The sequence below is a fragment of the Carassius auratus genome, chromosome 3 (genome assembly GCF_003368295.1).
Source record: "Carassius auratus strain Wakin chromosome 3, ASM336829v1, whole genome shotgun sequence".
Taxonomy (NCBI): Eukaryota; Metazoa; Chordata; class Actinopteri; order Cypriniformes; family Cyprinidae; genus Carassius; species Carassius auratus.
The window spans coordinates 12625038-12652445 of NC_039245.1; the positions used below are offsets into that span (position 1 = coordinate 12625038).

General features: G+C 40.2%; 2 protein-coding genes across 2 annotated transcripts in view; both read right to left on the reverse strand.

The window, feature by feature from the left end:
- Positions 1-1225: 1225 nt before the first annotated feature.
- On the reverse strand, positions 1226-8434 carry LOC113054017 (CREB-binding protein-like). Its single transcript, XM_026219284.1, has 13 exons — positions 8054-8434; positions 7741-7968; positions 7472-7559; positions 6038-6175; positions 5846-5963; positions 5557-5725; positions 5412-5474; positions 4757-4881; positions 4326-4508; positions 2806-3132; positions 2538-2714; positions 1545-1722; positions 1226-1458 (listed from the first exon to the last, which is right to left on the reverse strand). The coding sequence occupies exons 2-13, from the start codon at positions 7964-7966 to the stop codon at positions 1226-1228; spliced, it is 2025 nt and encodes a 674-aa protein (XP_026075069.1). The 5' UTR covers positions 7967-7968; positions 8054-8434.
- A 6848-nt stretch (positions 8435-15282) lies between these two features.
- LOC113048463 (butyrophilin subfamily 2 member A1-like) overlaps positions 15283-27408 on the reverse strand; it is a 69174-nt gene continuing 57048 nt past the window's right edge. The window contains exons 9-11 of the mRNA XM_026210281.1: positions 17019-17063; positions 16768-16794; positions 15283-16506 (exon numbers count right to left, since the gene is read on the reverse strand). Coding sequence (XP_026066066.1) covers positions 15971-16506; positions 16768-16794; positions 17019-17063 — 608 coding nt within the window. The 3' untranslated portion in view covers positions 15283-15970. The remainder of the gene's footprint in view (positions 16507-16767; positions 16795-17018; positions 17064-27408) is intronic.

The window sequence follows — 27408 nt, forward strand, 5'->3', positions numbered from 1 at the left end:
GCAATATTTATATCACATTAACTTTCAATGTTAAATTCACATTTAATATAAAGTCAGTTGTATTAAAAATATGTTATGGCATGACATCTCTGTTAATTAAGTAAACAGACAGGGTTTTATAATAAATTACATAAATTGGAGTAAAGGCTGATGAAATATATACATTTACACACACAAACACACACACACACACACACACACACACACAACATACATTTTATCTATATATCTAAATAAAAATAGGCTCCGTATATATGACCCAAAGTAACTAGTAACTAACTACTTGAGTAGATTTTTTATCCGATACTCTTTTACTCTTACTCAAGTAACTATTCAAGACTAGTACTTTTACTTTTACTTGAGTAAATATTTCTAGAATTACTTTTACTTTTACTTGAGTAAAGTTTTTTGGTACTCTACCCACCTCTGCGTATTATTATTACTACATAGAGACATAGCTAAATCTACTGTAGGCTACAACAGTAGCTTAATATATTGTCAATTTACTCGCCATGAAGATCTTTGAGTGTCTGTGTTTTTGATATGAAAGTTTTCTCAAATGAAACGGTAAATTCTCATGAAGTGACGGTTTATGCGTTTGTGTCCTCATATTGTGACACACGGCAGAGACTACAAAACAGCGAGCTCCCGCGCATCTGCGCCCGTCACCCACAGAGATGTAGAATTTGCAGGAGTAATATATAAATAGTATTTTGCAGTATAATATTCACAGACACTAACAAATATTCAGCTACTGCCTGGAGCCCTGCGCTTAGACTAACACAGAAGCGACTGAACGCAGCTGCGGGTACCGAATATACTCGGGAGTCGGTAACTACCGGTACTAAAGAGACATACTGCTAACCACTGATCTATAATATAGAAGCGGCTTCACTATCTGTTAGCAGTTTAGAACGCGATGAGCGATCCAGTCATATATAGATCAGTGCTGCTAACGCGTTTTCATTTCTTCTTCGCTGATCCAAACGGGGGTTGCTTGTTGCAACACAGCACAACTTTCTGTGTTTGCAATGCATTCTGAGCAGCGAAGAAGAAACGTGCAGAGGTTAGGCAAAGCTAGCGGTCATAACTAGGTCTTGTTTAAGAAAATGGTATCGGATCAGTATATGGGTTCATGTACTCGCCGATGCCAGAATTTGTTGTCGTATCGGAGATATTTCCGATACTAGTATCGGAATTGGAACAACTATCAACATCGTTAGGTTTAGTAGGCCAAATCAACAGCAATTTTTTTTAAAGTTTGTTTTCTAATATATTTAGAACATTTGAAGAGATACCCATAAAATATCAGCCCAGTAAATAGGTGTATGGGGTTTACCGGGATGCCCAGTAGAGTGGGATCCACCGGCTGGCGGAAGGGCAAGGACTCTGGGTCTTGACGATACAGAGCTTCTAATGTAGGCATCAGCGCCTGCCTGAGCTCCTCTGGCTTAAAAACTGTAACAAATCATCATGTTATGTGACTAATCAAATTGCAGAAATGATTGAATATGGTTTCAATGTTTTCAGAAAATGGTCTGTACTTTTCCTGCGAGACTGGGCAGATTGACTGGATGGTGTAGTGCTGTTGGTGCTGGACAATTCCTCCTCTTTTGGCTCGGTCTTTATCTCTGGTTTCTTCTCCTCCGTCTCCATCTGTTCCTGCTTAGTTTCTACAGACTCTGGCTGCTCTTTAACTTCAGGAGGTTTGACATCTTCATCCTAATGAAGAAAATGAATTACGTTTAGATGTTTACTAGAGACTGTGTCATAAGTTGAGTATTAAATCTTGTGAAACAAGAGAAGAGCATTAAAACTAGCATTAACTGAAATAAAACTGGAGGCAAAATCAGTTGAACAGTTTCAGATCAATTCAGTTATATAAATGTCAATATAACACAGAGAAAGTGAATATCTACAAATCAATGAAAATGATTGAGAATGAAATCTCTATTTCTATGTAGAGTATCGTTCAAAAGTTTGGTGTCAGTAAGATTTTGTTTTTGAAAGTCTCTTCTGCTCAAGACAGCATTTGCTCAAAAATACAATATAAAAAAGTAATATGAAATATTATATTATGTAAAATAATTGTTTTCCATTTTACATTTTATTAAATGTAATTTATTCCTGTGATCAAAGCTGAATTTTCAGCAGCATTACTACAGTCTATGTCACATGATCCTTCAGAAATCTAAAGTATAATATGCTGATTTGCAGCCCAATAGTTATTTATTTTTTATCAATGTCAAAAAAGTTGTGCTGCTTTATATTTTTGAAGAAACCATAATTGTTTTTCAGGATTCTTTGATGAATATAAACTAAAAATAACAGCATTTATTTTTTTTATTATTTATTTTTTACATTACAAAATGCTTTTACTGTAACTTTTGATAGATGCTGAATAAAATATTAATTTCTTACCAGCACTAAATTTCTTTCTTTTGAGCGATAGCGTAAAATTCTCAGAAAACACAACCAAATAAAGTCAAGAATTTCTGAACCAGCCAATTGTAAGTTTGGTTTCAACAATGTCACACCTCCATCTTGAGATCAGGCTGCTTTTTCCCAGACTCATAGTCCTGCTCGTCTTCTTGATGCTCGGTTTTGAGTTCGGCAGCAGGGTAGTCAGGTGGCAAAGTATGCTGGGAGTGGGCCTCTTTCACAGATGCAGGTGTGGGGACTCTATTATCAACGCTAGCGGACATCTGAGAGAGCTAACAAACAGACAAACGAGGAAGGACATGAGTTTAAGGGTGTCATGGCATACAACTGCAAACAAGGCTGTGTTTTTCAGGCGATCCTCACCGGAGTGCTGGGCTGCTGTGCTTGCACAGAGGTGGGCTGCTGCATCTGCAGGGAGGGCTCGGGCTGGGACTGCAGGGGCGTGAGCGGCTGGGAGGGGGCAGGAGAGGAGCCCAGGACTGAGGGAGGGCGAGGCAAGCCACTGGGGATGTGGGTGGGCGTGACGTGGCCCCCGGCCGAGGCCGGCGTGGAAGGCTGGGTCTGGAGTGGCTGTAGGCTAGCGGCAGCTGCTGGGGTGGAGGCGGAGGGCGGAGGAGGGGTGGAGCACAGGGCGGATTGGGAGCCCAGAGGGCCCACAGAATTCAGGGTCAGGTTAGCGTTCGGCTGCTGCTGCAGAGAGATGGAGGGCATTCTGACTCAGACACAGCACATCAATTTACAATAGAGTGCAACAGACGGGTCCCGGAAATAAAAACATTTGTGTTCTCCATAGGGAAAAAAGATTGTTAACTCATAAACCTTTAAAGAGCTCTGAGGTTGTTAATCAATGCTATATGATTATGCTGAGGCCATCAGCCCCCATTATTCAAACATGTCACAGCAGAAAAGCTGTTGAAAAACTACATTACCCACAATTCTGCAAAGAAAACTCCACCAGAGAGGCATGTGTGGGCAAATAGCACCAAAATGGGAACATACCTCCCATGAAGCACCGCTAATGACAATCAAGTCTGTCTTACCACGCTTTGTTTCTAAATATGAATATTTTGAACTAAAAAATATTAGTGCTGTTAAAAATAATTAAATAACTGAAATTTTTTCTCAAATTAGCCATGATTAATTTCATAATTCACATTCAATCCTCAAATTGTTTCCTTAAAACAATCTTCACATAAACCCAACATAATAAATGCCTTATTAACTTGTGTCCTTCAACAAGTAGGAGATACACAGAAACTGAAAGAAGTCATCAAACACTAAATTCTAAATTAAATCTAGATGAATCCTTAAAGCTACAAAAGTGGCTTATTTGCTCTTTTTCTTTAGTTTTTTTGATTAACAGGCATGTTATTAAGGTTTTTTGGCTGCTTTAAGAGCTGCTGCTGCTGAATGTGACTCAGATCTGACACGCATCCTATTTTCTCACAAATCTTTACCTTTTCTGGCTCACCTCAGGTCTTAAAGTACTTACATACATTCACAGTTTTAAGGCAGCTTTCTAAATCGCCTTTTTGGTAACTTCATGACTTCACTGACAACATACCTACTTCATTGCATGCTCTACATTTCTTTTGCTCTAAGTTTATTTTAAACAACTTTAAATAAATAGTTTTACATTTCTCCATTTTTATTTTGGGATTGCAGTTCTTTCCCTCTTTAAAGTCATTAAGTAACCAAGTCTTGTACCTTGTGTTTCACTTGATTTTCAAATACTTTTTTTTTTGCTTCAAATAAAAGTTTTGCAATGTTGTGATTTTCCTCATAGCTGGTTGGTTTAGTTCTAACTTTTTTTTAATCTCTATGGAAAAACAGCCAAATAACAATGAAACCACGGTGAAGTTGTGACGTGTCTTACTCCTCACCTGTGGGACAGTCTGTCCTGATTGCTGGGCCGGGTTTACATTCACATTCATGCCTCCGGCTGAGGTTGGGAATGGCGTCTGGTTCATGAACTGGTTCTGGTTGGGCGGCTGGCCCACCATGTTGTTAGGATGGCCTCCCATCATGGCTGGTGTCTGCTGCATCCGAGAGGGAGACATACCCCTCTGCAAAAGAATGGAGGGAAATTAGATTTGAGCCACAAAACTAATTTTGGCACAACATGACATGATAAAGCTATTGATCAATTTACTTATTAGTGAAATATGTTTTTGTTAAGGGAAATCCAAAATGGCACACAACTCAAGAACAATGTTGACTATAAATAACTTAAAACTAAAAAAACATTTAAATCTAACCAAAAATACACTGTTACAGTAAAATTCCAGAACTGGAACCGCATTTTGAATCTCACCTGTGGAACAGCACCCATGCCCATCTGAGGAGGGTGGGTCATAGGGGACGCAGCCCGAGGAGCTCCCACCGGTGACTGGGACATCTGCACGTTCTGCATGGTCACGGGGTTGAACTGTCCCATTCCTGAAAAACATGATGAATAAACACATAAAAAAAAAAGAAGAAGAGCTTTGCTGTTCAATGGGAGATGGAAGCTTCTGAGTAATTTCTGTGCTACAAGTATGACCTTCCCAGCTGCTTTTGACCCACCCAAGTCCACATGAAATGGTATTCCCATCCTGCCGTAAAGAATCCATTATAGAAGAGGTCCACACAACTCCGGAGGGGTTAACAAAGGACTTTGTATAGAAAAAATGGCAGAGGATTTCGATATAAGCCAAAAGGACACTTGTTCTCCTTTGCTGTAAACAAAACTTGTTTCTTGCGAGACTAGCATATTCTCACCAGAGCTTACGCTACGTCATACGTTGGACACCACTCTCTCGTGAACGAGAAAAGAGATTAAGGTTTATAAAGTTGTAAATATGAATATACACAAACTCATCTCTTCACAAGGCCTTTACCCCCCTGAAGCCACATGGACTTCTTTTATAATGGATGGGTGTCATTTTTGAACGGTACTGTATGAGTGTATGCAGAATGAAAAACCATACCTTGAGGGACCTGCATCCGGGCCATCAACTGATTTGGCACATTGGACATAGGAACAGGTCCATCTGAGGAAATAAGGCATATTTTGAGCAGCCAGGGAAACACAACATCTAGAAGATCAGAGCATTAAAAAACAAAACCACTAACTTGGAGGCCGGATGCCTTGTCCAGGTCCCATAGCGTTGGGCTGGGGAAGACCAGGCTGCTGAGGACCCTGGGCACCCATTTGGGGCTTCGACAGCCTGGACTTTCTCTTCTCCTCCAGCTCCTTCTGGATCTTATAGATCTTCTCAGCCAGAAAGTGGTAATACTCATCCTGATATTAACACAAGATATTAAAGGATATAAAACATTGGCCACCTAGTCCTTTCTTACAGTCACAAAACACGTCCTGAAGGAAGGTTAAAACATAGCATGAAAGGTTCAGGTGCTTTACCCTGCTGTTGGCAGACTCATACATGTCCCCTTCCACCTTGCGTGCATAAGCCACCAAGTTCTCCATGCGTCTGTCCTTCAGTGCTGCAGGGTCTGGGGTCGGGAATATGGCTTGAACTCTGCATGGAATACAGTGTTAAGAGAATTGGCCTTGACAAACCGTGATTATGAAATGACAACTTCTCCAACTCACAGCTTGTGCACTAGGTGGTTCCTCAAGTCCTGAGTGACGTGCTCGTGCCAGGGCTTCTTCATGCCAGGCATTGACAGCGGCGCAGCTGTGGGCAGGTTCCCCGTCATGCCCATGTTCGACCCGTCTGACATCATCTGACTGTAAGAGCAGGATTACAACATTAGTTTTCGAATCTCACATGGTAGAACTCATTCTCAAAAACATGCATTCAACAAGTCAAAAAGGAAAAACTAACAGGTGTGACTTAATTTAGCAGAAAATCAATTTAAAAAAAAAAAAATTATTTTAGTAGTTTTTGAACAAAGCAGTTCTTTGACAAAAAAAAAAAAAATCTTAGATTTTTCCCTTTTATAATCTCAGATTTCAACATTCAACCTCTTACAGCTACAGAATTGCACATTCCACAATGACATTGCAGGGCTCCAGTCTACGATCATTTTTTCTGTCGGTGCGACTCATTTTTGTGAACGTTCACACTGATGCGACAACCACAAAGCCCAACTCGTAAGCTCTGCCATTTCTGTTGCATTTGAGAAGCAACACACCGCAAACGAAAAGAAAGCGCGACATTTCAGCTGCACAGCTCCGACCGTTTATCAGCTCAGACCATGACGCAAACAAACTTGTCAGAGCTCAGAACAGCTATACTCGGGAGCCACAGTTGATTTTGCGACACGGTTTCTGCACAGATGCAACAGTGCTGCGAGATCCAGTGAGAAGCGTTTGAATTCTGCACAGAAATCTCAGTTATAAACAGCACTGACATACGTCAGGAAACCAAAAGTGGTAAAGCGAACTGTAAGCTGTTGTGGTAGAAATGTTGTACAACCTTTTGAGAGAGAAATTCAAGCACTTTTTAAGGACTTTCAGGACACAACTTATTTCCAACAGCTCTAAGATGATCCAGTCAATGTTATTTTTAATGGGATGAACAAAATATACTTTGTGGTAAACACTTATGTAAAATTTACAAAACACATCAAATCACAATTATAACCAGTAGACAGCAGCAGAGGAGCACTTATTGCCTTATTAGTCATTCATCAATACTTTTTCTCTACATTTAAAAAAATATATAATCACTATTTTAAAATAAAATCATCAAGAAATCAGATTTTGTCAGAAATATACACTTTTCTTTTGTGTATGTAGTAAGAAAAGTCACAAACTTTTCTTCAATTTTCTACTAAATCACACATAGAATCACTGAAGTTGGTCAGTTCCATATGCTAGGAAAATAATGGTACATTTTCTGTACATAAAAAGTAGATTTTGCACCTTTGTTAATAAAAGTAAATTTTAAATGACTCAAATGTTAGTCTGGAGCCCTGCATTGTTTGTTCTCTTACATTGCTAGATTCTGCAGATGACCATTTCTCACTCTGCAGTGTGTGTGAGAGGTTAAAGGTGAGGGGTGAAGGTGAAGAGACTCACTTGCTGAGGGATGAGGGGAGAGAGGAATCAGTGTGAAGGCTCGTCTGATCGGTCATACCGTTACCGCCGATGTTCATCTGGTTAGTGCCTGAAGATGTTGATGGGAAACCAAACAAGGGTTACACACAGATACGAGCAGCAGGACATTTGAGTGCATACTGACAGCAGATGCAAGAATGACAGCAGCTTTCAAGGTTAATAATGAACATGGAACATTGACTTGTTTGCAATAAATATTCAGCTCTTCCTCAAAAAACACATTTGAATACCTAATGCAGACATGGAGCGCATCTGTTGGTTCTGTGTGGGCTGCTGTCCTGGGACCTGTGTCTGTGGAGCCGGCTGGTTCCCATACGGGAGGCCCAGTGCTGCGTATGCCCTCTGCATAGAGCTGGGGTCTATGTGTGTGCCGCTGCTCATGGCGGGTGCAGCAGGTTGACTCGTGCCCACGGGGCCCAGCGGAGCCTGCATGCCAGTGTTAGGAGAGCTCAGCATCGCTGCAAACAGCAGAAACAAATGTTTGTTGAACTAAATCAATCGACTTTTAGTCATATATTCAGAAAGTTTTTATATATCATTTACCTGATTTACATATAATTCCTAAAACAATGGTGAAAATGTTTTTGCTTTTCTGGCTGTTGACAAAAAGAGATATTCAAATGCCCTATGCTTTGTCTAATTTGTCAACTAAATGAAAAAATGCTGAACCTGTCTTTATGCAATGTTCAGATTTTTGTTCTATAGGTGTATGGAAAATTAGTGCATGAATATTAGATAATGCATCATTTGCATATTTAAACTTAACATTTAATAAAACTTGTAATACAAAAAAAAATGTGCAATGTAATAAATCAACTGGGGAAGTATGGTGATGTCTATCAATTTATTTTTTAGTCATCTGGGCTGTCTTAAAACAAAATAAATACACTACAATATTTATTTCTATTAGGAATAACTGGAATCTTGCAGTGATTCCACGTGACCGTGACGTCTGACGTCTCATATCTTACGTCTGACGCTTGAATACTATGGGATTTTGGCCAGACGGCTGGCGAGCATATACACGTGAGATCCCCTCTCAGTTTGCTTAGTGAGTAGCAGATTTTGCACAAGATACACCTCATAGATGAGATCTTTAATATGACGTTGTGACATGCAAAGCAAAATTTACAGCATCATTATTTTAGTCTTCAGTGTCACATGATCCTTCAGAAATAAATTAATGTATTTATGCACCATTTAATTAATGTATTAAAAAAAAACATGTACTAACCCAAACTATTCAATAAAAAAGAAATGCTGGGGCAGCTGCGGTTAATTTTCAGCTATGACTGTTAAATCAAAATTTTATGCTTCATTCAGTCAGTTCATCCACTTTATGTCGTATTCTGTCGCATGTAAACATGCACTTCAATTAGCTCTTCGAATAAATAAATCACTGCTGAACAGAAGTGTGACGCAGAGACAAAAGAGGCCTGAAGTGTTGTGTTCTGGAACTGGAGCCAGCTGTGGAGGGTTACTCACCAGATTTGGCACGCTGGAAGCACCCTTCAGGGTGGGCTGGAGGCTGTTGGGAAGAGCTGCCTTGTTCTGGATCTGAGCGTTTAATCCAGCGCTGGACATCTGCGGGACCGAACCCTGCGAGTACTGCTGCCCGAACGGGCCGTTAGCGGTGGCAAGACCCATCTACGGAGAAAAAAAAAAGACCATCAGCACCTGTGAACCTCACTAGATCTCAAGCACTTCACCTAATGTTCATGAAGCAGTGGCTCAAACGGCTGCCAGTGTAGCATTTCAATTAAAATTCATCGAGAGCGTTCAAGACATTACACAAGCACGAGGTCCTGCTCTCTGTCAGTGTAGCGTAGACGCTGTCGAGCCAAACAGTCATAGGTCAAAGATTACTAAAAGATACTGTCATCAGCTGCTCAGCGACATATTTTCTTCTATACCAGTTTAATGCACAAGTAGGGCTTGGTATGGAGTTCAGTACTTTTTAGGCACCGACCACATTGCCTCTATAGCACTGAGTATCGAAAAATGTCTTATTGTTAGGAACCAAATTTTGATACCTAAGGGGTTAATCTAATCAATGTCAGTCAACCAATAAGCACATAGCATGGTTAATGTGCCTAAATCACGTGCTGGTGGTGAAGCATCCAGGAAAAACACTAGTTTACGGTTCTGCCAGGCGGCAAGGAAGTCGACCGGAAGTTGAAGTCGGCCGCGTGCCGCCATCTTTTAGCAGAACTTCACTTGCGTTAGCATTCCCATTGACTCCCATTCAATTTGGCGTCACTTTGACAGCGAATAACTTTACATCTGAGGCGTTTAAAGATTCCATTTGTCCATTATTTATTTCTAAACATACACAACAATGTATAAATGGCTCCATTACCTTCTATGTTACATTATGGCCCTGTAGAAACAGTTTTTGTAAAAATAGGCTAACGATTGCGTCATAACCACACGGCTCTCTGTCGCATTACCGTACAGACAGGTGGAGAAGCTCGCAGACAATTAACTTAATATGGCGTACTGGCGTTATATTTTAAAATACTATACAAAATAATTAATCAGAATACTTACTCCTGCTCACTCATAACAAAGAACTCCCCGCTCAAGCTCGCCGTCTCTGCAAGATTAACGATGGCAGTTTGCACGCACAGCTACTAGAAGATTTACATCTGTCAGACAGGTTGCTGACGTCATCAAGCTTAGTTTGAGTCTGCGCGTCAGAAACGGAAGTGCTAAAAAAACGCTAAAAATGGGCTTCACTTGTCTCAATTGAGTTCCAATGGGGTCTCTGTGTCCATTTCTTTTACTGTCTATGGGTTCTGCCCCGAGATGTGGTTCACACGTGAGGCTCTAGTGTGTAAGCGAAGGCTACACTTCCACTAGTGCAATTTAATTTAAAACAGCATTTTAAAATGAAAAGGATCCTCATCCATCCTGGCATTTCCACTGACAACCGAAAAGGCATGTTACTTAACCATTCATGCACACTGTAGCATCATAAGACGATTTTTAGGATTGCTACTACGCTTTTAGTCAAAACTCATTTTATACTAACATTGAGTGTTTAATCGTGATAAAGAAAAGCTTTACGGGGACTTTAGAGTTTGATAAATAATTCCAAAGTGTAATATGTCTATTTAACCCAAATGTGAAAAGAGGATGGTTTATGCAAAAGTTCAATTTAGTTATGCAAGAAACCTGTTGCCTATAGAAAACACTTAAGTTAAACTAGTACTTTTGTCTTTTTTCTTGATGTCTCTTTATGTTTGTTCTGTCAATGCCAGAGGTTTAAGAGATTAACTTAGAAGGAAAGATTTTTTTTTTTTTTTTACTGCAGAGCTAAAAATGCAGACTTTTATTTTACTCAAGAAACTCATGCATGTGCAGCAGATGAATCATTTTGGAAGAACCAATGGGGGAGTGAAATATGGTTTTCGGATGGAGATAATCGATCAGCAGGCGTGGCTATTTTAAAAGGAAACTTTAAGGGTCAAATTCTACATAGTGAAAAAGACGTTTCAGGAAGATTAATTATTTTAGTATGTGAATTGTAGCAGAAACAATTTATAATGGTTAATATTTATGCCACCAATGACAAAATTAGAAATCAGACTCTCTTTAAAAATGTGGAGGCAAGAATTTGTCAGTTTAATTTGAAATTTTCAGAAGCTAAGGTTTTATGGGGAGGTGATTTTAATACAGTTTTTGATGATAACCTGCAAACATAAATTGTGAACTTAGAAATACATGTTTACGTCTAGGATTTATGGATATTTGGCGTGAAAGGAACAAATCACAGAGAATGTATACTTGGAGCAATAGAAGTCTGTCTTTGCAGTCACGCATAGATTTTTGGCTCATCTCCAATGACCTTGAAGATAAGGTCAAAGATGTTATGATAGAACCAGCTGTATTAACTGACCATAAACTTATACTTATTAAAATTTACTTGAGCAATTGTTTTTATAAGAATAATACTTCCAGTTACTGGAAACTTAACAATTCATTACTTAACAACTTGGATTTTAAACTAGAAATTATTAGGATCATTGAAACATTTTGGAAACAAGCCTGTAATTCTGGTAACTATGGACAAAATTGGGAACTAAAAAAATTTGAAATTCGCAAGATGGCTAATAAAAAAGGGAAGTATTTAGCAAAGCAAAAAAAGAGAAAATGAATCACAAGTCATTAAAGCAATATTAAATGTATAAATAAAATCTAGCGGTAATCTTAATGAACATGAGAAAGAAAATCTGATTTTATTACAAAGTAAACTAGCCGACATATACATAGAAAAAACTAAAGGTTTCTTTGTTAGATCCAGATATAAATGGATTGAAAAAGGAGAGAAAAATACAAAGTACTTTTTTGGATTAGAAAGGAGAAACGCTGAATATAATACAATAAGTAATTTGTCAGTCAATGGAAGTATTACCAATAATCATAAGGTAATCTCAAAACATGTTGCTAGCTTTTATAAGGATTTATACTCATCCACTTCCACAGGTTCTGGCATAGATTCTTTTTTTAAATAACATCTCCACAAATGCTAAGAAAATAAATGAAGTGATGTGTTAAACTTTTCAAAAATAAAGAGGAACGTCACAAGTTAAATTTTGATCCAATTGTTAAAAAAGTACAATCTAAACTAAATTCATGGTTAATGAGAGACTTGTCTCTATTTGGCAGGGTCTTAATATCAAAGGCAGAAGGTATATCACGCTCTGTATATGTTGCCTTATCGCTGGATATCCCAAAAAATACAATTAAAGAATTGGATAAAATACTGTATGATTATATCTGGAGGAAAAAAAACCATTATCTCAAAAAAGATGTTATCACAGGATGTAGAGACCAAGGTGGTCTGGAAGTGCTGGATTTTCATACTATAAATAATACTTTTAAAATTAAATGGAATGTAGAATTCTTGAAAAGCCCTGACAGCATCTGGAACGCTTTTCCATCATATCTGTTCAATACTCTTGGTGGCATACATTTTCTACTGAAATGTCATTTTTCTATTGATAAAATTCCCTTGAAATTAGCTGACCTTCACAAACAAGCCCTTCTATCTTGGATATTGATCCATAAACACAACTTTAGTCCGCATAGATGCTTTATTTGGAATAATAAAGAAATTCTTTATAAAAAGTCTCTGTTTTGTCAGCCATGGTTTGAGAGAGGAAATCTGTTGGTAGGACAGTTATTGAACAAAGATGGTTTGCTCATGTCATATAATCAGAATTTCTTCAGAACTTTAATTTCCCAGTGACACCAAAAGAATACGCAGTTGTATTTGATGCAATCCCTACAGGTTCACTTCAAATTCTAAAACACAAATCATTGACAGATATTAGTGCTGAATTTAATAGAGTTTTTATTGAAGATACAGACATTACAAAGAAAGAATACACCAATAAATATATTAGAAATCAAATTTCATGCTCGGTTCCACCTGCTGTGAAGTTTTTTTGGTATTCAACCATGGGTGATTTAAATTGGGAAAAGGCAAATACTACTATTTATAAATATTGTATTAATAATAAAATAAGAGAAGATTCATTTAAAATTTTACATCAAATGTATCCTGTTAAAGATACGCTGAGAAGATTTAAAATAAACATAGAATAGTCTTGTGTCTTTTGCCAATCAAGTAGAGAGACTATTTTTCATTTATTTTATCACTTTATGTACACAAAATTTTTTTGATCTGATTTGAAAGAATTTATCACAAAATTGAATGTAAACATCAGAATCAATATTTTTGATGTCATGTTATACTTTTATTTATGTGGTTTGTCCAAAAATTATTTTAATTTTTGTTATTCAACTGTTTATTATCTTCGGAAAATACCATATTCACAAATGTAAATGGTCTAATTCACAACCTAGCTTTAATGTATTTCATCTGGACTTTAAAACATATTACAAAACAATAGAAAACATGCAAAATATGAAGGCTACAAGAACATTTCATCTCCTGAAGGAACTGAATATATTTTAATTTTCCCCTTCTATAAAGTAATATGTTTTTATCCTCTGGTCTGTACATGTCTTTTTTGTTGTGCAGGTTGCACAGTATTTGTAGTGTTCTCTGTACATATTGTCCTGTGTATTGTTCATAATAAAGTTAAAAAAAAAGTAGTGTTTTTTTTTTTCATTTATTGAAACAACATTACAACCAAACAAGGAAGCTTGAAAGGACATTAAGGTGAGTAAAAGATGGCAAACTATTCATTTTTGGGTGAGCTGTCCCTTTAAATCAAATGAAGCGTGTCTGATGATCCACGAGTTCTGCAAGTTCTTACAGGTTTATAAAATACCGGATTTTAAGATTCTCATGTACTTGATCTTGTGATAAACCAGCAGCAGAAACAACAAGAGACACACCTTTCCTAAGAAACCTTTTTCCTCATTCCACACGTATCCACGTAAAACAGCAAGGTTTGCACTTGACTTTATATTATTCATTATACTTGCACAGCTCTCTGAAAAAACTAACAAAAAAAGCATATAGTTTTCTACATTTTCTGTCTTTGAAGTATCTACAAGATTAAAAAAAAAAATCTAGATCAACATCATGATGATTTCTTTGTTTATTTGGTGTGTAGCTGTGTAATAAGTCAGATAATGTACAGTGAGCCTGTCATTTCAAAATAACCACATAAATAACTTACTGTATTCCTTGCATAATTATTACATATTCCTCCCTCTTTCTTTAATAAACACACTCTTCATCTTTTTAAAACACAATTCTTCAAGTCAAGTCACCTTTATTTATTTAGCGCTTTAAACAAAATGCATTGCATCAAAGCGACTGAACAACATTCATTATGAAAACAGTGTCTCAATAATGTAAAATGATATTTAAAGGCAGTTCATCATTGAATTCAGTGATGTCATCTCTGTTCAGTTAAAATAGTGTCTGTGCATTTATTTACAATCAAGTCAATGATATCACTGTAGATGAAGTGACCCCAACTAAGCAAGCCAGAGGCGACAGCGGCAAGGAACCGAAACTCCATCGGTGACAGAATGGAGAAAAAAACCTTGGGAGAAACCAGGCTCAGTTGGGGCCAGTTCTCCTCTGACCAGACGAAACCAGTCGTTCAATTCCAGGCTGCAGCAAAGTCAGATTGTGCTGAAGAAAAAAAGAGTTCATCATTACCTGATATTAAATCATTTACTTTTGCTCAATGACAAGACAGAAAAATAAATTAAATCGGATCAAGTATAAAACGTGCTTTTGAGTATCAACAAGGCAGTTGCACATTTATATTAATTAAAGAGAACAAATAATATATATTTTTTTGATGGTTTATAATTTTACCCAGTGATAGTTTCTATACAAGGCTTTAAAATGAGCTCAATAATGAATTTAGAAAAATTAAACGGAGCTCATTTAAATCTCCTCCTTGCAGATCTGTAATATTTTAATAGTAATATCTTTTTGCACTTGTATGTTTATTAACTATTTCCCCTTTATATGATTAAATAGTGTGTATTAATTTGATGTTTTGTCAAATATTTCAGACTTTATGAGATAAACTGTCATATGGAAAGCTGCTTTTTTGCAGCTGCAAATGATCCTTGATTGAATACTTCAGTGTGGTTTTATTGTATTCATGTGTTTTCTCAACAGCTCTTAAAAAATATGATGATACTGATTTTTTAAATTATTTTTATGATTCGCTTCAGAAGACTTGGACCACAGAGCATGAGATGAATGGACTACTGTTACGACACTTATTTAATCCTGGAAATAATGCTGAACACTCAGAGAAGAATATAATCTAAATACAGTATTTATTACACAAACATACTACTAATAATAACTACTAAATATAAGAAAAACTACAAAAGGACTACGAACAGAACAGAACAGGAATAAAACAGGGCAGAATGTAACCTAAAAGTCCAAATAACACAAACACAAGGTGAACTAAACCAGGTACTCTGTGTGTATCAGTTCTTTTAGGAGCTTGACACTCAAAATCAATTCTGTTCAGAGAAGCTCAAACAGAAAAATAACAGAACATTTAAAACTTTCATTAAATTTAACTGTTATTCAATGAAATACAAAATAAAAAACAATAATTGAAAACATTCATCCACCGACAGCAAACAGTGTTGAAGGAGGAACAGTGAACTGCACGATGAGCTCTTCATGACGCTTTTCATTCATCATCTGCTCCAGATCAAAACATTATTCATCATAAAGCCTCTGTCTCTTAAAGAAATTCATATGAATATATAGGCATTATTTATATTTATTTACAAAAAAAGCAATTTTAAACATTTAAAGCAGAAGTCTTAAACCCAAAATATTTTATGAACACAGAAAACATAAATTCGCCATTGTGTGACCATATTTTTGACTGGAAGCGCAAATAATATTTAATATTTATTGCTGTTACACTGTTTAAATTGTATTTTGGTTTATTTCTGTGGATCATGTAAATTCAGTCACTGATGTCATTAATAATCATCACAGATAATCAGTGGAGTGGGGTCTTCATTATACCTATACCCCAAACTAACAAACGGATAGAGTTTCTCATTAAAAGACTGTTTAGTGAAAGAGTAGATATGAGACAAGGACTCCACATCACAAAAGGAGACGAGACCCTTCTCATAATCCACAAACACACCGATCCTCTGAGGATTCACACTCAGAGAAAGAGAGACAGTTGAAGACTCATAAGCCCAATACTTCCCACCAAACCGACCCACAGTCCAGTATCCATTCTCAGGACTCGGACGGAGCGACCCCTTCCTGTTCACAGATTCTCTGGTCACTCCTAAATCCCACCTAGTTTGTCCCTTCACCTGCACCTCAAAGTAAAAACACCCTGAGGAGAATCCATCCTTCCCAAGAACACCAAGATATTCATCAAATCTGTCTTTATCTCCATCCACTCTTTCTGTTCGTCTCTTTCCGCATTTCACTTGTTTCCCATCATCAGACACGGTGAGACGAGGATGAGCCGTATCAGCATCCAGAATCACATTCACTGTGGAAAATATTGAAAATCTGCTTTACACATGAATATATCATAAAATAAAGACAATGACTTATTTTTATAGGAATCATGAGAACTTTACAAGACAAACTAAAATAAAGATACTCCACTTATCGTTTAATAAATTATATTATAAACAATAATGTTCATAATTTTGATAAATAAATAATTATAAATAATGTATATTTAAATAAATAATTATGCCATGAAACATGCCTTTAATTAAAATAAATAATTATGTCTTTTACTCACCCTTGTGTGTTCTTAAATGTGTGAGAGCTAAAAACAGAAAGTATGAAGTTATGAAAGCTTCATCTTTAGATCAATAATGAAATCATCTCTTGAAGACCAACAAAACCCAAGAAGACTTTATACAGTTTCTATATCTTATAATCAAGTATAATAAATTAAATATACATATGAATGCACAGCATGTTCATTCATTGTTTTGTTAATAAAGTTAATAATTTATATTTTAATTAAGCATTATGAAACAAATTCACCTTTAGGAATGATTGTCTTCAGAAGTTGTAAAAGTTGATCACGTTCTAAAGAAAATCATAAAAAGACGAGAAAAGAAGATTAAAGTTCTGTCATGTTTATTACTCTGACAAACAAGTGATGATCATGTAGTTGTGTGTATAGTGTGTGTTAACATCACAGGAGTGTGTATCAGGGCCTGTGTGTGTATAGTGTGTGTTAACATCACAGGAGTGTGTATCAGGGGCTGTGTGTGTGTAGTGTGTGTTAACATCACAGGAGTGTGTATCAGGGGCTGTGTGTGTGTAGTGTGTGTTAACATCACAGGAGTGTGTATCAGGGGTCTGTGTGTGTATAGTGTGTGTTAACATCACAGGAGTGTGTATCAGGGGCTGTGTGTGTGTAGTGTGTGTTAACATCACAGGAGTGTGTATCAGGGGCTGTGTGTGTATAGTGTGTGTTAACATCACAGGAGTGTGTATCAGGGGCTGTGTGTGTATAGTGTGTGTGTTAACATCACAGGAGTGTGTATCAGGGGTCTGTGTGTGTATAGTGTGTGTTAACATCATAGGAGTGTGTATCAGGGGCTGTGTGTGTATAGTGTGTGTTAACATCAAAGGAGTGTGTATCAGGGGTCTGTGTGTGTATAGTGTGTGTTAACATCACAGGAGTGTGTATCAGGGCCGGTGTGTGTATAGTGTGTGTGTTAACATCACAGGAGTGTGTATCAGGGGCCTGTGTGTGTATAGTGTGTGTTAACATCACAGGAGTGTGTATCAGGGGTCTGTGTGTGTGTAGTGTGTGTTAACATCACAGGAGTGTGTATCAGGGGCTGTGTGTGTGTAGTGTGTGTTAACATCACAGGAGTGTGTATCAGGGGCTGTGTGTGTATAGTGTGTGTTAACATCACAGGAGTGTGTATCAGGGGTCTGTGTGTGTATAGTGTGTGTTAACATCACAGGAGTGTGTATCAGGGGCTGTGTGTGTGTAGTGTGTGTTAACATCACAGGAGTGTGTATCAGGGGCTGTGTGTGTATAGTGTGTGTTTTAACATCACAGGAGTGTGTATCAGGGGTCTGTGTGTGTATAGTGTGTGTTAACATCATAGGAGTGTGTATCAGGGGCTGTGTGTGTATAGTGTGTGTTAACATCAAAGGAGTGTGTATCAGGGGTCTGTGTGTGTATAGTGTGTGTTAACATCACAGGAGTGTGTATCAGGGTCTGTGTGTATAGTGTGTGTGTTAACATCACAGGAGTGTGTATCAGGGGCTGTGTGTGTATAGTGTGTGTTAACATCACAGGAGTGTGTATCAGGGTCTGTGTGTATAGTGTGTGTGTTAACATCACAGGAGTGTGTATCAGGGGCTGTGTGTGTATAGTGTGTGTGTTAACATCACAGGAGTGTGTATCAGGGGCTGTGTGTGTATAGTGTGTGTGTTAACATCACAGGAGTGTGTATCAGGGGCTGTGTGTGTATAGTGTGTGTGTTAACATCACAGGAGTGTGTATCAGGGGCTGTGTGTGTATAGTGTGTGTGTTAACATCACAGGAGTGTGTATCAGGGGCTGTGTGTGTATAGTGTGTGTGTTAACATCACAGGAGTGTGTATCAGGGGTCTGTGTGTGTATAGTGTGTGTTAACATCGAAGGAGTGTGTATCAGGGGCTGTGTGTGTATAGTGTGTGTGTTAACATCACAGGAGTGTGTATCAGGGGTCTGTGTGTGTATAGTGTGTGTTAACATCACAGGAGTGTGTATCAGGGGCTGTGTGTGTATAGTGTGTGTTAACATCACAGGAGTGTGTATCAGGGGTCTGTGTGTGTGTATAGTGTGTGTTAACATCACAGGAGTGTGTATCAGGGGCTGTGTGTGTATAGTGTGTGTGTTAACATCACAGGAGTGTGTATCAGGGGCTGTGTGTGTATAGTGTGTGTGTTAACATCACAGGAGTGTGTATCAGGGGCTGTGTGTGTATAGTGTGTGTGTTAACATCACAGGAGTGTGTATCAGGGGCCTGTGTGTGTATAGTGTGTGTGTTAACATCACAGGAGTGTGTATCAGGGGCTGTGTGTGTATAGTGTGTGTGTTAACATCACAGGAGTGTGTATCAGGGGTCTGTGTGTGTATAGTGTGTGTTAACATCACAGGAGTGTGTATCAGGGGTCTGTGTGTGTATAGTGTGTGTTAACATCACAGGAGTGTGTATCAGGGGCTGTGTGTGTATAGTGTGTGTGTTAACATCACAGGAGTGTGTATCAGAGGTCTGTGTGTGTATAGTGTGTGTTAACATCACAGGAGTGTGTATCAGGGGTCTGTGTGTGTATAGTGTGTGTGTTAACATCACAGGAGTGTGTATCAGGGGCTGTGTGTGTATAGTGTGTGTGTGTTAACATCACAGGAGTGTGTATCAGGGGCTGTGTGTATAGTGTGTGTGTGTTAACATCACAGGAGTGTGTATCAGGGGTCTGTGTGTGTATAGTGTGTGTTAACATCACAGGAGTGTGTATCAGGGCTGTGTGTGTGTATAGTGTGTGTGTTAACATCACAGGAGTGTGTATCAGGGGTCTGTGTGTGTATAGTGTGTGTAAACATCACAGGAGTGTGTATCAGGGGCTGTGTGTGTATAGTGTGTGTGTTAACATCACAGGAGTGTGTACCAGGGGCTGTGTGTGTGTAGTGTCTGTGTTAACATCACAGGAGTGTGTATCAGGGGCTGTGTGTGTATAGTGTGTGTGTTAACATCACAGGAGTGTGTATCAGGGGCTGTGTGTGTATAGTGTGTGTTAACATCACAGGAGTGTGTATCAGGGGTCTGTGTGTGTATAGTGTGTGTGTTAACATCACAGGAGTGTGTATCAGGGGTCTGTGTGTGTATAGTGTGTGTGTTAACATCACAGGAGTGTGTATCAGGTGCCGGTGTGTATAATGTGTGTTAACATCACAGGAGTGTGTATCAGGGGCTGTGTGTGTATAGTGGGTGTGTTAACATCACAGGAGTGTGTATCAGGGGCCTGTGTGTGTATAGTGTGTGTTAACATCACAGGAGTGTGTATCAGGGGCTGTGTGTGTATAGTGTGTGTTAACATCACAGGAGTGTGTATCAGGGCTGTGTGTGTATAGTGTGTGTTAACATCACAGGAGTGTGTATCAGGGCCTGTGTGTGTATAGTGTGTGTTAACATCACAGGAGTGTGTATCAGGGGCTGTGTGTGTATAGTGTGTGTGTTAACATCACAGGAGTGTGTATCAGGGCTGTGTGTATAGTGTGTGTTAAAATCACAGGAGTGTGTATCAGGGGTCTGTGTGTGTATAGTGTGTGTTAACATCACAGGAGTGTGTATCAGGGCCTGTGTGTGTATAGTGTGTGTTAACATCACAGGAGTGTGTATCAGGGGTCTGTGTGTGTATAGTGTGTGTAAACATCACAGGAGTGTGTATCAGGGGGCTGTGTGTGTATAGTGGTGTGTGTTAACATCACAGGAGTGTGTATCAGGGGCTGTGTGTGTGTAGTGTGTGTGTTAACATCACAGGAGTGTGTATCAGGGGCTGTGTGTGTATAGTGTGTGTGTTAACATCACAGGAGTGTGTATCAGGGGTCTGTGTGTGTATGTTAACATCACAGGAGTGTGTATCAGGGGTCTGTGTGTGTATAGTGTGTGTTAACATCACAGGAGTGTGTATCAGGGCTGTGTGTGTATAGTGTGTGTTAACATCACAGGAGTGTGTATCAGGGGCTGTGTGTGTATAGTGGTGTGTTAACATCACAGGAGTGTGTATCAGGGGCTGTGTGTGTATAGTGTGTGTTAACATCACAGGAGTGTGTATCAGGGGCTGTGTGTGTATAGTGTGTGTTAACATCACAGGAGTGTGTATCAGGGGCTGTGTGTGTATAGTGTGTGTGTTAACATCACAGGAGTGTGTATCAGGGGCTGTGTGTGTATAGTGTGTGTTAACATCACAGGAGTGTGTATCAGGGGCCTGTGTGTGTATAGTGTGTGTTAACATCACAGGAGTGTGTATCAGGGGCTGTGTGTGTATAGTGTGTGTGTTAACATCACAGGAGTGTGTATCAAGGGCTGTGTGTATAGTGTGTGTTAACATCACAGGAGTGTGTATCAGGGGTCTGTGTGTGTATAGTGTGTGTTAACATCACAGGAGTGTGTATCAGGGGCCTGTGTGTGTATAGTGTGTGTTAACATCACAGGAGTGTGTATCAGGGGCCTGTGTGTGTATAGTGTGTGTTAACATCACAGGAGTGTGTATCAGGGGCTGTGTGTGTATAGTGTGTGTTAACATCACAGGAGTGTGTATCAGGGGCTGTGTGTGTATAGTGTGTGTGTTAACATCACAGGAGTGTGTATCAGGGCCTGTGTGTGTGTATAGTGTGTGTTAACATCACAGGAGTGTGTATCAGGGGCTGTGTGTGTATAGTGTGTGTTAACATCACAGGAGTGTGTATCAGGGGCTGTGTGTGTATAGTGTGTGGTTAACATCACAGGAGTGTTTATCAGGGGCTGTGTGTGTATAGTGTGTGTTAACATCACAGGAGTGTGTATCAGGGGCTGTGGTGTGTATAGTGTGTGTTAACATCACAGGAGTGTGTATCAGGGGCCTGTGTGTGTATAGTGTGTGTGTTAACATCACAGGAGTGTGTATCGGGGCTGTGTGTGTATAGTGTGTGTGTTAACATCACAGGAGTGTGTATCAGGGGCTGTGTGTGTATAGTGTGTGTTAACATCACAGGAGTGTGTATCAGGGGTCTGTGTGTGTATAGTGGTGTGTTAACATCAACAGGAGTGTGTATCAGGGGCCTGTGTGTGTATAGTTGTGTGTTAACATCACAGGAGTGTGTATCAGGGGCCTGTGTGTGTATAGTGTGTGTTAACATCACAGGAGTGTGTATCAGGGGCTGTGGTGTGTATAGTGTGTGTTAACATCACAGGAGTGTGTATCAGGGGCTGTGTGTGTATAGTGGTGTGTTAACATCACAGGAGTGTGTATCAGGGGCTGTGTGTGTATAGTGTGTGTGTTAACATCACAGGAGTGTGTATCAGGGGCTGTGTGTGTATAGTGTGTGTTAACATCACAGGAGTGTGTATCAGGGGCTGTGTGTGTATAGTGTGTGTGTTAACATCACAGAGTGTGTATCAGGGGTCTGTGTGTGTATAGTGTGTGTTAACATCACAGGAGTGGTGTATTCAGGGGCTGTGTGTGTGTATGTGTGTGTGTTAACATCACAGGAGTGTGGTATCAGGGGTCTGTGTGTGTATAGTGTGTGTGTAAACATCACAGGGAGTGTGTATCAGGGGCTGTGTGTGTATAGTGTGTGTGTTAACATCACAGGAGTGTGTATCAGGGGCTGTGTGTGTGTAGTGTGTGTGTTAACATCACAGGAGTGTGTATCAGGGGTGTGTGTGTATAGTGTGTGTGTTAACATCACAGGAGTGTGTATCAGGGGCTGTGTGGTGTATAGTGTGTGTTAACATCACAGGAGTGTGGTATCAGGGGTCTGTGTGTGTATAGTGTGTGTGTTAACATCACAGGAGTGTGTATCAGGGGTCTGTGTGTGTATAGTGTGTGTGTTAACATCACAGGAGTGTGTATCAGGGGCTGTGTGTGTATAGTGTGTGTTAACATCACAGGAGTGTGTATCAGGGGCTGTGTGTGTATAGTGGTGTGTTAACATCACAGGAGTGTGTATCAGGGGCCTGTGTGTGTATAGTGTGTGTTAACATCACAGGAGTGTGTATCAGGGGCTGTGTGTGTATAGTGTGTGTTAACATCACAGGAGTGTGTATCAGGGGCTGTGTGTGTATAGTGTGTGTGTTAACATCACAGGAGTGTGTATCAGGGCTGTGTGTGTATAGTGTGTGTTAACATCACAGGAGTGTGTATCAGGGCCTGTGTGTGTATAGTGTGTGTTAACATCACAGGAGTGTGTATCAGGGGCTGTGTGTGTATAGTGTGTGTGTTAACATCACAGGAGTGTGTATCAGGGGCTGTGTGTGTATAGTGTGTGTTAACATCACAGGAGTGTGTATCAGGGTCTGTGTGTGTATAGTGTGTGTTTAACATCACAGGAGTGTGTATCAGGGCTGTGTGTGTATAGTGTGTGTTAACATCACAGGAGTGTGTATCAGGGGCTGTGTGTGTATAGTGTGTGTTAACATCACAGGAGTGTGTATCAGGGGCTGTGTGTGTATAGTGTGTGTGTTAACATCACAGGAGTGTGTATCAGGGGCTGTGTTGTATAGTGTGTGTGTTAACATCACAGGAGTGTGTATCAGGGGCTGTGTGTGTATAGTGTGTGTGTTAACATCACAGGAGTGTGTATCAAGGGGCTGTGTGTGTATAGTGTGTGTTAACATCACAGGAGTGTGTATCAGGGGTCTGTGTGTGTATAGTGTGTGTTAACATCACAGGAGTGTGTATCAGGGGCTGTGTGTGTATAGTGGTTTGTGTTAACATCACAGGATGTGTATCAGGGGTCTGTGTGTGTATAGTGTGTGTTAACATCACAGGAGTGTGTATCAGGGGCTGTGTGTGTATAGTGTGTGTGTTAACATCACAGGAGTGTGTATCAGGGGCTGTGTGTGTATAGTGTGTGTTAACATCACAGGAGTGTGTATCAGGGGTCTGTGTGTGTTATGGGTGTGTGTTAACATCACAGGAGTGTGTATCAGGGTCTGTGTGTGTATAGTGTGTGTTAACATCACAGGAGTGTGTATCAGGGCCTGTGTGTGTATAGTGTGTGTTAACATCACAGGAGTGTGTATCAGGGGCTGTGTGTGTATAGTGTGTGTTAACATCACAGGAGTGTGTATCAGGGCCTGTGTGTGTATAGTGTGTGTTAACATCACAGGAGTGTGTATCAGGGGCTGTGTGTGTATAGTGTGTGTTAACATCACAGGAGTGTGTATCAGGGCTGTGTGTGTATAGTGTGTGTTAACATCACAGGAGTGTGTATCAGGGGCTGTGTGTGTATAGTGTGTGTTAACATCACAGGAGTGTGTATCAGGGGCTGTGTGTGTATAGTGTGTGTTAACATCACAGGAGTGTGTATCAGGGGCCTGTGTGTGTATAGTGTGTGTTAACATCACAGGAGTGTGTATCAGGGGCTGTGTGTGTATAGTGTGTGTTAACATCACAGGAGTGTGTATCAGGGGCTGTGTGTGTATAGTGTGTGTTAACATCACAGGAGTGTGTATCAGGGGCCTGTGTGTGTATAGTGTGTGTTAACATCACAGGAGTGTGTATCAGGGGCTGTGTGTGTATAGTGGTGTGTTAACATCACAGGAGTGTGTATCAGGGGCCTGTGTGTGTAATAGTGTGTGTTAACATCACAGGAGTGTGTATCAGGGGCTGTGTGTGTATAGTGTGTGTTAACATCACAGGAGTGTGTATCAGGGGCTGTGTGTGTATAGTGTGTGTTTAACATCACAGGAGTGTGTATCAGGGGCTGTGTGTGTATAGTGTGTGTTAACATCACAGGAGTGTGTATCAGGGGCTGTGTGTGTATAGTGTGTGTTAACATCACAGGAGTGTGTATCAGGGGTCTGTGTGTGTGTAGTGTGTGTTAACATCACAGGAGTGTGTATCAGGGGCTGTGTGTGTATAGTGTGTGTTAACATCACAGGAGTGTGTATCAGGGCTGTGTGTGTAGTTTAACATCACAGGAGTGTGTATCAGGGGCTGTGTGTGTATAGTGTGTGTTAACATCACAGGAGTGTGTATCAGGGGCCTGTGTGTGTATAGTGTGTGTTAACATCACAGGAGTGTGTATCAGGGCCTGTGTGTGTATAGTGTGTGTTAACATCACAGGAGTGTGTATCAGGGTCTGTGTGTGTATAGTGTGTGTTAACATCACAGGAGTGTGTATCAGGGCCTGTGTGTGTATAGTGTGTGTTAACATCACAGGAGTGTGTATCAGGGGCTGTGTGTGTATAGTGTGTGTTAACATCACAGGAGTGTGTATCAGGGGCTGTGTGTGTATAGTGTGTGTTAACATCACAGGAGTGTGTATCAGGGGCCTGTGTGTGTATAGTGTGTGTTAACATCACAGGAGTGTGTATCAGGGGCTGTGTGTGTATAGTGTGTGTTAACATCACAGGAGTGTGTATCAGGGGCTGTGTGTGTATAGTGTGTGTTAACATCACAGGAGTGTGTATCAGGGGCTGTGTGTGTATAGTGTGTGTTAACATCACAGGAGTGTGTATCAGGGCTGTGTGTGTATAGTGTGTGTTAACATCACAGGAGTGTGTGTAACATCACAGGAGTGTGTATCAGGGCTGTGTGTGTATAGTGTGTGTTAACATCACAGGAGTGTGTATCAGGGGCTGTGTGTGTATAGTGTGTGTTTAACATCACAGGAGTGTGTATCAGGGGTCTGTGTGTGTATAGTGTGTGTTAACATCACAGTGAGTGTGTATCAGGGCCTGTGTGTGTATAGTGTGTGTTAACATCACAGGAGTGTGTATCAGGGGCCTGTGTGTGTATAGTGTGGTGTTAACATCACAGGAGTGTGTATCAGGGGCTGTGTGTGTTAGTGTGTGTTTAACATCACAGGAGTGTGTATCAGGGGCTGTGTGTGTATAGTGTGGTGTTAACATCACAGGAGGTGTGTATCAGGGGCTTGTGTGTGTAATAGTTGTGTGTGTAACATCACAGGAGTGTGTATCAGGGGCTGTGTGTGTATAGTGTGTGTTTAACATCACAGGAGTGTGTATCAGGGGCTGTGTGTGTATAGTGTGTGTTAACATCACAGGAGTGTGTATCAGGGGCTGTGTGTGTATAGTGTGTGTTAACATCACAAGGAGTGTGTATCAGGGCCTGTGTGTGTGTATAGTGTGTGTTAACATCACAGGAGTGTGTATCAGGGGCTGTGTGTGTTAATAGTGTGTGTTAACATCACAGGAGTGTGTATCAGGGGCTGTGTGTGTATAGTGTGTGTTAACATCACAGGAGTGTGTATTCAGGGGCTGTGTATAGTGTGTGTGTTAACATCATCAGGAGTGTGTATGAGGGGCTGTTGTGTGTATAGTGTGTGTGTTAACATCACCGGAGTGTGGTATCAGGGGCCTGGTGTGTGTGTATAGTGTAGTGTGTAACATCACAGGAGTTGTTATCAGGGGCCGGTTGTGTGTAAAGTGTGTGTTAACATCCAGGAGTGTTGTGTATTCAGGGGTCCGTGTGGTGTATAGTGTGTGTGTTAACATCACCCAGGAGTGGTGTATCAGGGGCCTTGCTGTGTTATAGTGTGTGTTAACATCACAGGAGTGTGTATCAGGGGCTGTGTGTGTATAGTGTGTGTTAACATCACAGGAGTGTGTATCAGGGGCTGTGTGTGTATAGTGTGTGTGTTAACATCACAGGAGTGTGTATCAGGGGCTGTGTGTGTATAGTGTGTGTTAACATCACAGGAGTGTGTATCAGGGGCTGTGTGTGTATAGTGTGTGTTTAACATCACAGGAGTGTGTATCAGGGGCTGTGGTGTGTATAGTGTGTGTGTTAACATCACAGGAGTGTGTATCAGGGGCTGTGTGTGTATAGTGTGTGTGTTAACATCACAGGAGTGTGTATCAGGGGCTGTGTGTGTATAGTGTGTGTGTTAACATCACAGGAGTGTGTATCAGGGGCTGTGTGTGTATAGTGGTGTGTTAACATCACAGGAGTGTGTATCAGGGGCCTGTGTGTGTATAGTGTGTGTTAACATCACAGGAGTGTGTATCAGGGGCTGTGTGTGTATAGTGTGTGTTAACATCACAGGAGTGTGTATCAGGGTCTGTGTGTGTATAGTGGTGTGTTAACATCACAGGAGTGTGTATCAGGGCCTGTGTGTGTATAGTGTGTGTTAACATCACAGGAGTGTGTATCAGGGGCTGTGTGTGTATAGTGGTGTGTTAACATCACAGGAGTGTGTATCAGGGGCTGTGTGTGTATAGTGTGTGTTAACATCACAGGAGTGTGTATCAGGGGTCTGTGTGTGTATAGTGTGTGTTAACATCACAGGAGTGTGTATCAGGGGCTGTGTGTGTGTATAGTGTGTGTTAACATCACAGGAGTGTGTATCAGGGGCTGTGTGTGTATAGTGTGTGTTAACATCACAGGAGTGTGTTATCAGGGGCTGTGTGTGTATAGTGTGTGTTAACATCACAGGAGTGTGTATCAGGGGCTGTGTGTGTGTATAGTGTGTGTTAACATCACAGGAGTGTGTATCAGGGGCTGTGTGTGTATAGTGTGTGTTAACATCACAGTAGTGTGTATCAGGGGCCTGCTGTGTGATATAGTGTGCTGTTAACATCACAGGAGTGTGTATCAGGGGCTGTTGTGTAGTAGTGGTGTTAAACATCGCTGGAGTGGTGTATCGGGGGCTGTGTGTGTATAAGTGTCTGTGTTAAACATCACAGGAGTGTGTA

Excerpts from the sequence above, each read along its gene's own strand:
- LOC113054017 (XM_026219284.1), bottom strand. The coding sequence starts at position 7,966 with ATGCTGAGCTCTCCTAACACTGGCATGCAGGCTCCGCTGGGCCCCGTG. Across the intron at positions 7,560-7,740 it reads GCGCTCCATGTCTGCATTAG|GCACTAACCAGATGAACATC; the intron begins GTATTCAAATGT and ends CAACATCTTCAG. Across the intron at positions 3,133-4,325 it reads CAGGACAGACTGTCCCACAG|CAGCAGCCGAACGCTAACCT; the intron begins GTGAGGAGTAAG and ends ATCTCTCTGCAG.